The sequence below is a fragment of the Polyodon spathula genome, chromosome 29 (genome assembly GCF_017654505.1).
Source record: "Polyodon spathula isolate WHYD16114869_AA chromosome 29, ASM1765450v1, whole genome shotgun sequence".
NCBI classification, from domain to species: Eukaryota; Metazoa; Chordata; class Actinopteri; order Acipenseriformes; family Polyodontidae; genus Polyodon; species Polyodon spathula.
The window spans coordinates 1,615,624-1,626,762 of record NC_054562.1 but is presented as its reverse complement, the minus strand read 5'-3'; the positions used below and the strand labels follow the sequence as shown (position 1 = coordinate 1,626,762).

Sequence of the window (11,139 nt, the reverse complement as noted above, 5' to 3'; positions counted from 1 at the left end):
AAGCATTGTAAAGCAGAGAGGTAGGTAAAGCTGGGAAGCATTAAAGCACAGAGAGGTCTGGTAAAGCAAGGGAAGCATTGTAAAGCACAGAGAGGTCTGGTAAAGCACAGGGAAGCATTGTAAAGCACAGAGAGGTATGGTAAAGCATAGGGAAGCATTGTAAAGCACAGAGAGGTATGGTAAAGCACAGGGAAGCATTGTAAAGCACAGAGAGGTCTGGTAAAGCACCAGGAAGCATTGTAAAGCAGAGGGTCTGGTAAAGCATTGTAAAGCACAGAGAGGTCTGGTAAAGCATAGGGAAGCATTGTAAAGCACAGAGAGGTCTGGTAAAGCATAGGGAAGCATTGTAAAGCACAGAGAGGTCTGGTAAAGCATAGGGAAGCATTGTAAAGCACAGAGAGGTCTGGTAAAGCATAGGGAAGCATTGTAAAGCACAGAGAGGTCTGGTAAAGCATAGGGAAGCATTGTAAAGCACAGAGAGGTCTGGTAAAACATAGGGAAGCATTGTAAAGCACAGAGAGGTCTGGTAAAGCATAGGGAAGCATTGTAAAGCACAGAGAGGTCTGGTAAAGCATAGGGAAGCATTGTAAAGCACAGAGAGGTCTGGTAAAGCATAGGGAAGCATTGTAAAGCACAGAGAGGTCTGGTAAAGCATAGGGAAGCATTGTAAAGCACAGAGAGGTCTGGTAAAGCATAGGGAAGCATTGTAAAGCACAGAGAGGTCTGGTAAAGCATAGGGAAGCATTGTAAAGCACAGAGAGGTCTGGTAAAGCACAGGGAAGCATTGTAAAGCACAGAGAGGAGGTGGTAAAGCATAGGGAAGCATTGTAAAGTATAGAGAGAGGTTTGGTAAAGCAGAGAGGTATGGCAAAGCACAGGGAAGCATTGTAAAGCACAGAGAGGTCTGGTAAAGCACAGGGAAGCATTGCAAAGCACAGAGAGGTCTGGTAAAGCATCTCTCTCTCTCTGTCTCTCTCTTCCCCGGTCTTACCGCAGCGCCTCAGTCCAGATGAACACACAGCAGGACCAACTCACCTCAGCGACGGTATCACCGGCGGCGGAACTTCCGCTTGCGTATCTCAGCTTGTTTGTTTGTTTTTGTTTTTCTCACGTGCCAGGACTTATTTTTTTTTATTTATCTACGTATTTCTATTATATATATTATTATATATATTAATAGGTATTAATATTAATAAAACAAGACGAGATTGTAATAATAATAATAATAATAACGGTTCTGTTGTTTTGGGTAGCGCTTACGTCATTGTGTGCGTGCGAGTGTCTGTCAGTCTTATTATCGAAAAATTAAACATCGATATATAGATATTTAAACGGTTATATTCGTCTATTTTATTTTTTAAAGTGCGCGTATGCAAATATATAGGCTACGGTCTCGCAAGGCGCACGTTTTACCCGCTAAAAGGTGGTTTATCCCGTCGAATTGGGTATTATTTTGAATATGCAGCCACGATATATTATTCTGATGCTATACACCGGGGTGCGCACCTGTATCATTAAACTCCAACAACAGCAACAGATTGCATTCGAGAAATAATAATAATAATTAAAAGAAAACGAAGTGTTTCCGTACGGTAATGTAAGGCCCAGAGAGGTCTGGTAAAGATATAGGGAAGCTTTGTAAAACACAGAGAGGTCTGGTAAACATAGGGATACTTAGTTAAAGCACAGATAGGGGGCTGGTAATATAATAAGAATAATAATAATGGTAATAGGGAAGCATTGTAAAGCACAGAGAGGTCTGGACATAGGGAAGAATTGTAAAGCACAGAGTAGGTCTGGTAGCGGGTCAGATTTTAAGAAAGTCGTGCGCGTCTCTCCTGTCTTCAGTGCGCGTCTCTCCTGTCTTCAGTACATGTCTCTCCTGTCTTCAGTACATGTCTCTCCTGTCTTCAGTACATGTCTCTCCTGTCTTCAGTGCGGGGCTGCGAAACCACAACAGCGCGTCACCCGTGACGTGGGACACCGCGGCACGACAACAGCGGCGGAGGTATGGTAAGCACAGGGAAGCATTGTTGTAAAGCACAGAGAGGTCTGGTACGGCATAGGGAAGCATTGTAAAGACCAGAGAGGTCTGGTAAAGCATAGGGAAGCATTGTAAAGCACAGGAGAGGTCTGGTAAAGCACAGGGAAGCAGGGTAAAGCACAGAGAGGACTGGTAAAGCATTCAGAGGAGAGACCAGAAGCTCTCTTCCCCGACGCTACCGCAAAGCCTGAGTCCAGCTGGGCACACAGCATGACCAAACTCCACAGTTGACGGTATCACCGTGCTGGCGGAAACTTCCGCTTGTCGGAATCTCAGCTGTTTGTGTTTTTGTTTTGGGGTGAAGAGCCAGGAAGGATTAGGTTTTTATGGGAGACCGAGTTTTATTATAGAGTTATAAGATATGAATAGGTATTAATATTATAAAACAAGGACGGATGTAATAATAATAATAATGAGATACCGGTTAGTTGTTTGGGAATAGCGCTGACGTCATTGTCTGTGCGTGTGCAGGGGGGGGGAGAGAGAGGGCGAAAATTAAACATCGATCTAGATATTTAAACGGTTATTCGTCTATTTTTTTTTAAAGTGCGCGTATGCAAAATATAGGAGAGAGACAGAGAGAGAGAGAGAGGAGAGAGATAGAGAGAGGGGATTCCCGTCGAGCGTATTATTTGACATATGCAGCCAACCGAATATTATTCTGATTGTCGTATCACGGGGTTGCGCACCGTATCATAAACTCCAACAACAAGCAAAAGATTTGCATTCGATGAGAGAGAGAGCGAGGGGGAGTAGAGACGAATGTTCCGTTTACGGTAATGTTAACTCGAGTCTATAGAGATATCTGAAAATGAAACACGATTTAAATGACTCATTAATAATAAAATAATAATAATAATCATATAATAATAATAATGGTAATGGTGTTGCAGGTCCGGTTGTTGACGGTTTTTCAGTGATAGCGGGTCAGATTTTGAGAAGTCGTGCGCGTCTCCCTGTCTTCAGTGCGCGTCTCTCCTGTACACGTGAGAGGCGTCATAGACGAAAAAAAAAACAGTCCTTATCATGTAATAGACGTACCCCCCCCCCCTCTCTCCGTGAGGACAGTGAAAACAGACATCGTGAATGAAGCGTCCTTCCCTTTGCACAAGCCGCTGAACCACAGATCCGTGTGCTTTACACTGCAGAACAAACCACCATTAACAACTGTGGGTCGATATCGGGACATGAGCCAGGGAATCGCGACTGTCCCGACCACGCAGGCAGAGGTCATTTCTACAGCCTTAGCGTCTCTGGCTGGGAAGCAATCGCCCCAAATCGCGCTTGCAAACAACGCCGTTAGATAAAGACTACAATTCCCAGAATGCAACCCCGGGGAGCGGGAGCGGGGATTGGCTCAGAGGCAGGAAGGTCGTCATCTCTGGCAGATCTTACCGGAAAGGGAATGATCGGCGCGACTGCGAGGCCGGGCTGCTGAGAGAGAAGCGCCGAAAACAACCAAGCGAAATAATAACAACAACAACAACAACAAGAAGGAAGAGAGAACAGAGTTAGATGTCGGAAATCAACGACCCTTGTTCGCGGGGTTTAGCGCCAACGTTTGTTGCGGAATAAAATTCTGATGTAAGGGTTTACGTTGGGGCCTCGCCTCGCCCCTAACTGAGTTCGTTGTTCCAGAGTAGAGAAAGTCAGAAAATGGATTTCTTTGAGGCCTCATTTGACAGAATAAAGAAAATAACAAAATTTGTCGCCGAACAAATTTGTTGGTTGCTTATTTAACAACACAACAACAACAACAACAACAACAGGTAAGGTACCATGTTATAAATTAATAACACAATGATTTTAATAACTATTTATTTAGATGTTTTGGTTGTGCACAGACACGTTTGCCCGACTGTAAACAAACCTTCAGTCTTTTTTCTATTAAACTCCGGAGTAAACAGTCTGTATTCGTTTTTATTGTTTAACAGCGGGCTTGTTTCTGTATTGCAATGTTACAGGTCGGATACTTTTTTTCTTCTTTGTCGGGACAGGGCTGGGAATGAGACTCCCGCTGCACAGCGGTGTGATCCAGTCCTGCTTTCACTAGGAGTTTAATAATCAGACTCCCGCTGCACAGCAGTGTGATCCAGTCCTGGTTTCACTAGGAGTTTAATAATCAGACTCCCGCTGCACAGCAGTGTGATCCAGTCCTGCTTTCACTAGGAGTTTAATAACAACAGACTCCCGCTGCACAGCAGTGTGATCCAGTCCTGCTTTCACTAGGAGTTTAATAATCAGACTCCCGCTGCACAGCAGTGTGATCCAGTCCTGGTTTCACTAGGAGTTTAATAATCAGACTCCCGCTGCACAGCAGTGTGATCCAGTCCTGCTTTCACTAGGAGTTTAATAATCAGACTCCCGCTGCACAGCAGTGTGATCCCCAGGTTCATCGGGTTAATAATCAGACTCACGCTTGCACATGCAGTTGTGATCCTAGTCCTGTTTCACTAGGAGTTAATAATCAGAATCCCGCGCCACAGCAGTGTGGATTCAGTCCTGGTTTCCACCATGGAGTTTAATCAGACTCCCGCTGAAACTACGTTGTGATCCATCCTGGTTTCAATAGGAGTGTAATAATCCAGGACTACCGATGCCACAGCATGTGTCCAGTCTGCTTCAAGAGGAGTTTAATATCAGACTCCCGCGGAACAGCGGTTGTATCCAGTCCTGCTTTACTAGGAGTTTAATTAATCAGCTCCGCTTGCAAAGCAAGTGTGATCCAGTAATGGTTCAACATAGGAGTTTAATATCTGGACTCACGATGCACGCAGTGTGATACAGTCCTGACTTTCAATAGGAGGTTTAAAATCAACTCCGCTGCACAGCGTGGATCCCGACTGCTTTCATCTAGGAGTTATATCAGACTCCCGGCTGCACCGCAGTGTGTGTGATCCAGTCCTGCTTTCACTAGGAGTTTAATAATCAGACTCCCGCTGCACAGCGGTGTGATCCAGTCCTGCTTTCACTAGGAGTTTAATAATCAGACTCCCGCTGCACAGCAGTGTGATCCAGTCCTGCTTTCACTAGGAGTTTAATAATAAGACTCCCGCAGACGTTGTCGTATCCACCCTCGCACAGCAGGGACGAAAGTAATAGCTCACGCCGCCACAGCAAGAGTGTGTGACAGACTGTCGTAGGAGTTTAAGAAAGACTCCCGCTGCACAGCAGTGTGATCCAGTTCCGGTGTCACTAGGAGGGTCAAAATTCACTGAATCCCGAATGACACAGCCAGGGTGCTGCACAGCAGTGTGATCCAGTCCTGCTTTCACTAGGAGTTTAATAATCAGACTCCCGCTTCACAGCAGTGTGATCCAGTCCTGCTTTCACTAGGAGTTTAATAATCAGACTCCCGCTGCACAGCAGTGTGATCCAGTCCCCTGCTTTCACTAGGAGTTTAATAATCAGACTCCCGCTGCACAGCAGTGTGATCCAGTCCTGCTTTCACTAGGAGTTTAATAATCAGACTCCCGCTGCACAGCAGTGTGATCCAGTCCTGCTTTCACTAGGAGTTTAATAATCAGACTCCCGCTGCACAGCAGTGTGATCCAGTCCTGCTTTCACTAGGAGTTTAATAATCAGACTCCCGCTGCACAGCAGTGTGATCCAGTCCTGCTTTCACTAGGAGTTTAATAATCAGACTCCCGCTGCACAGCAGTGTGATCCAGTCCTGCTTTCACTAGGAGTTTAATAATCAGACTCCCGCTGCACAGCAGTGTGATCCAGTCCTGCTTTCACTAGGAGTTTAATAATCAGACTCCCGCTGCACAGCAGTGTGATCCAGTCCTGCTTTCACTAGGAGTTTAATAATGAGACTCCCGCTGCACAGCAGTGTGATCCAGTCCTGCTTTCACTAGGAGTTTAATAATCAGACTCCCGCTGCACAGCGGTGTGATCCAGTCCTGCTTTCACTAGGAGTTTAATAATCAGACTCCCGCTGCACAGCAGTGTGATCCAGTCCTGCTTTCACTAGGAGTTTAATAATCAGACTCCCGCTGCACAGCAGTGTGATCCAGTCCTGCTTTCACTAGGAGTTTAATAATCAGACTCCCGCTGCACAGCAGTGTGATCCAGTCCTGGTTTCACTAGGAGTTTAATAATCAGACTCCCGCTGCACAGCAGTGTGATCCAGTCCTGCTTTCACTAGGAGTTTAATAATCAGACTCCCGCTGCACAGCGTTGTGATCCAGTCCTGCTTTCACTAGGAGTTTAATAATCAGACTCCCGCTGCACAGCAGTGTGATCCAGTCCTGCTTTCACTAGGAGTTTAATAATCAGACTCCCGCTGCACAGCAGTGTGATCCAGTCCTGCTTTCACTAGGAGTTTAATAATCAGACTCCCGCTGCACAGCGGTGTGATCCAGTCCTGCTTTCACTAGGAGTTTAATAATCAGACTCCCGCTGCACAGCAGTGTGATCCAGTCCTGCTTTCACTAGGAGTTTAATAATCAGACTCCCGCTGCACAGCAGTGTGATCCAGTCCTGCTTTCACTAGGAGTTTAATAATAATTGCTGCTTTTGTTTGAAGCAGATTTTAACTGGCAGGCAGACAGACAGACAGACGGACAGACAGAGCCCCACAATCCTGTTCAGTTTGATGCTGCAATATAATCCCTTCTTGGTGTCTGTGTTAGTTTACTACACTCTGAAGAGAGTTTAGTTTCATTAAAGCTGCAGAGAGACAGACAGAGCTCTTCAATAGAAGCTATTTTCTGGTGCGATCGCTGCCGCTGTGTTGGAATTGATTCAGAGGAATCAGGAATTGATTTGAAATTGGAATCTAGGGGATGGATTTGAAATAGAAATCAGAGATTGATTTGAAAGTGGAATCTAGGGGCTGGCTTTGACTCTGGAATGAGGGATTGGTTTGACACTGGAATGAGGGATGGCTTTGACTCTGGAATTTGGGATGGGTTTGACTCTAGAATGTGGGATGGGTTTGACTCTGGAATGTGGGATGGGTTTGACTCTGGTTTTGCAGAGCAGCAGCTGTGTGTCTCAGGATGAGCGCGGAGGAGAGCTCGAAGGAGGAGCGCTCCGGGGTGCGTTTCGACCTGGAGAAGGAGACTGAGCTCCGCTTCGAGGTGGAGTCCGGGGAGCAGGTGCAGCTGGAGCTCCTGTCCGGGCTGGCCGAGGTTTTCGGCTCCGAGCTGAACCGGAGCAAGCGGTACACCTTCGATTCGGGCTGCAAGATCGCCGTGTTCACCTGGCAAGGGTGCGCCGTGCAGCTGAGCGGCAAGACAGAGGTAATCTGGGTCTCCTTCATCATCGTCATCGTCAACGCAGGCTGGCTGCTCCAGCGCTTAGAGAATGGGGGCTTGGTACCAGGAGGTTCAAATCCCGGCTCAGCCCTCTGGGAGATGGGCTCTTCATCATCGTCAATCGGTCAATGAGTCTCCGCCCCATCCTCCGCTCTCTTAGGAGGAGAAAGTGGGGGGGGGGGGTGGCTTGGTAAAGGCGGAGCATCTCTCTCTCTCTCTCCTCCTCTCCCCTCCTCTCTCCTCTCCTCTCAAATTCAAATGAACTTTATTGGCATGACGCTCTGGTGTTGCCAAAGTTTTTAAAATATTACAAACCGAAATGATAAAACAAGTAATAATCTCAAAGTTTATGAGCATGACGCTCTTGGGGTGGCCAAAGTTTTTAAAAGACTGATAACGAAAGGTAATAAATACGAAGCGACCAGTACAAAAACCAAATCTGATTAAAAAGTATATCTCAACATAATAATCACCCCTCTCTATCGACTAGACCACACTCAGATACCATCAATCATATACTCGCTCATCCAGATCTCTCCCCCTTCTCCCTCCCTACTATATACCCGATCTCTCACAGTCGCTCTACTCCAAGTCCTCGAGGACCTCCTCACTCTATCACCTCCGCTATATCCGAGCCTTCCTCTCTAGCCTCTCCTCTCCCCTCTCCTCCTCTCTCCTCTCTCTCTCTCCTCTCTTCTCTCTCTCTCTCCTCTCTCTCCTCCTCTCTCTCTCTCTCTCAAGCTCCTCTCTCTCTCTCTCTCCTCCTCTCTCTCTCCTCTCTCCCCCCTCTCCTCTCCTCTCCTCTTTCTTCCCCCTTTATCACACATATATATACTGAACTCTCCTCCCTCCCTCTTTCTCTGTCTCCCCCTTCTGATTCCTTTCTCTCTCTGGTCTCCCCCACTCTCTCATCTCTATTCCTATCCCCACACGCCTCTCTCTCCTCACCCCCACCCTCTCTCCTCTTCTCTCTCTCCTCCCCTCTCTCTCCCTCCCTCCCCTGCTCTCTCTCTCCCCCCCCAGGTTGCCTATGTGTCTCGTGACACCCCCATGCTGCTGTATCTGAACACACACGCCGCGCTGGAGCAGATGAGACAGCAGGCAGACCGGGAGGGGGAGCGCGGGCCTCGGGTGAGAGAGAGAGAGAGACTTCATCATCATCATCATATTATTATTATTATTATTATTATTATATTATTTTACCCATTAGGGTTCACACTGATCGTGCACTGGTTTCCTGATACTGGACTGGTCTGTACTGGTTTCCTCTACTGGTCTGTACTGTACTGGTCTCCTGTACTGGTCTGGTCTCCTGTACTTGTCTGTACTGGTCTCCTGCATTGGTCTGTACTGTACTGGTCTCCTGTACTGGTCTGCTGTACTCGTCCCACTGGTTTTCTCCCAGGTGATGGTGGTGGGCCCCACAGACGTGGGGAAGTCGACTCTGTGCCGGATCCTGTTGAACTACGCGGTGCGTGTGGGCCGGCGCCCCACACTGGTGGAGCTGGACGTGGGGCAGGGCAGCATCTCCCTGCCCGGCACGGTGGGGGCGCTGTGCATAGAGAGGCCCGCCGACGTGGAGGAGGGGTACAGCGTACAGGCACCCCTCGTGTACCACTTTGGATCAACCAGCCCTGGAACCAACATCAAACTGTACAACAAGGTGAGAGAGAGGAGAGGAGAGAGGAGGGAGAGAGGAGAGAGGAGAGAGGAGAAGAGAGAGAGGAGAGGAGGAGAGAGAGGGGAGGAGAGAGAGAGGACAGAGGAGAGGAGAGAGAGAGAGGGGAGGAGAGGGGAGAGAGAGAGGAGAGAGAGAGGGGAGGGGAGGGGAGAGAGGAGAGAGGAGAGAGGGAGAGAAGAGAAGAGGAGAGAGGATCTAACCAACTTCAAATTGTACAACAAGGTGGGAGAGAGAGAGAGAGAGGGGAGTGGAGAGAATCAACCTGAATTTATTGATCAGTGTATTGATCAGTGTCTCTCTGTATTGATCAGCGTATTGATCAGCATCTCTCTGTAGTGATCACTGTATTGATCAGTGTATTGATCAGCGTCTCTCTGTAGTGATCAGTGTATTGATCAGTGTCTCTCTGTGTTGTGTAGATCACTTCCCGGCTGGCGGCCGTGTTTAACCAGCGCTGCGAGGTGAATCGGCGGGCCTGCTCCAGCGGCTGTGTGATCAACCCCTGCGGCTGGGTGAAGGGCTCAGGGTACCAGGCCCTCGTCCACGCAGCCTCTGCCTTCGAGGTGGACGTGGTCATCGTGCTGGACCAGGAGAGGCTCTACAACGAGCTGCACAGAGACCTGCCCTACTTCGTGAAGACTGTGACACGACCACGGGTTTAGGGGTCCCCTGAAGAGGAGAGAGGAGGGGGGAGGGGGGGGGAGGGGAGAGAGGAGGAGGAGAGAGGAGAGGCAGAGGGGTGAGGAGGAGGGAGGAGAGGATAGAGGGGAGAAGAGAGAGGGGAGGGGGAGAGAGAAGAGAGAGAGAGAGGAGAGACAGGAGAGGAGCGAGGAGGAGAGAGAGGGGAGGGGGTATTGCTACTGCAGTCAAGGGTGGAGGTGGGAGAGACAAAGAGAAGAGAAGAAACGAGAAAGGGGAGAAAACTAACACGGTCTTCACCATACACCCTTTAACTGAATTCTCCCTCCCCTCCCCTCCCCTCCCAGTGGTGGAGCGCTCGAAGGATTACCGCCGCGAGTCCCGGGACGACAAGGTGCGCGATTACTTCTACGGATTCCGTGGAGGTCTGTACCCCCACGCCTTCGACGTTCGCTTCTCCGACGTGCGCATCTACAAGATCGGGGCGCCCACCATCCCCGACTCCTGCCTGCCGCTGGGCATGTCCCAGGAAGACAACCAGCTGAAGCTGGTGCCCGTGACCCCCGGGCGCGACCTCGTGCACCACCTGCTGAGCGTCAGCACGGCCGAGGGGGGCGCGGGGGACTCCGTGATCGAGAGCAGCGTGGCCGGGTTCATCGTGGTCACCGCCGTGGATCCCGAGAGGCAGGTCCTCACCGTGCTCTCCCCCGCGCCCCGACCGCTCCCCAAAAACATCCTGCTCATCATGGACGTAGGACGCGTGTACCTGTAAGCAAGTACCTGGGAGAGTTATCCATCTCCAGGGGGAGGAGAGGGGGGAGGGGGAGAGGGAGGGAGAGGGGGGAGGAGAGCAGGAGAGATGGGAAAGGGAAGGGGAGACTGCAGCCATTTTAGGCCTGATCTGGTAGGGAGTGTGTGGGAAAGCATAGGGAGGTTTGAGCCAAGATGGCAGCCGCCGGGCCCCAGTTTCACAGCCTTCCGCTGGTTTTTAATTTAGTGAAGCTGGTCAGATTAGAGAGCGGCAGAGGTTTGGGTGAAAGGATCCATTTTGGGTCTGGAGGTTTGGGCTAAGATGTGTGCCGCCGAGGGCCCGTGGGGGTCCAAAAGGCGTCGGGGTATCAGCAGTCATAGTCGTCGTCGCCACGCTGGGGGACACGTGGACACCCGTCACACCTTCACGACCCAGGTGAGGTGGGGGGGGGGGGGGGGGAGGGGGGGGGGGGGGGGGTGGGTGTCGGCAGTGTGAAAGGCCAGACGTCTCCTGTCTCTGTGTCACTACACTCTTTGCCTAAGAACAGCGACATCGTCGTCGGGTGCAGACGAGACTCTTTGCTAAGAATGACACTTCTCGGACGGTGACCCGGCACGAAAATCAAGGACTGTTTTTTATAAGAGTACAAAATATTAAGAACACACCAAACAATAAACTGTGAGGGTCAAACTCCCACATCACACACACACACACACTGACACTTTCACACTCCACACACACACACACACAATGACACCTT

At 49.5% G+C, this 11,139-nt stretch overlaps 2 protein-coding genes across 2 annotated transcripts in view; one reads left to right on the top strand and one right to left on the bottom strand.

The window, feature by feature from the left end:
- Positions 1-3,278, bottom strand: part of LOC121302120 — an 11,766-nt gene extending 8,488 nt beyond the window's left edge. The window contains exon 1 of the mRNA XM_041231941.1: positions 3,200-3,278. Coding sequence (XP_041087875.1) covers positions 3,200-3,278 — 79 coding nt within the window. The remainder of the gene's footprint in view (positions 1-3,199) is intronic.
- A 509-nt stretch (positions 3,279-3,787) lies between these two features.
- On the top strand, positions 3,788-10,400 carry clp1 (cleavage factor polyribonucleotide kinase subunit 1). The gene is made up of 7 exons (XM_041231940.1): positions 3,788-3,813; positions 7,029-7,293; positions 8,332-8,439; positions 8,714-8,971; positions 9,409-9,645; positions 9,831-9,840; positions 9,976-10,400. Exons 2-7 carry the CDS (start codon positions 7,051-7,053, stop codon positions 10,398-10,400), a joined length of 1,281 nt encoding a protein of 426 aa, XP_041087874.1. The 5' UTR covers positions 3,788-3,813; positions 7,029-7,050.
- Positions 10,401-11,139: the final 739 nt, after the last annotated feature.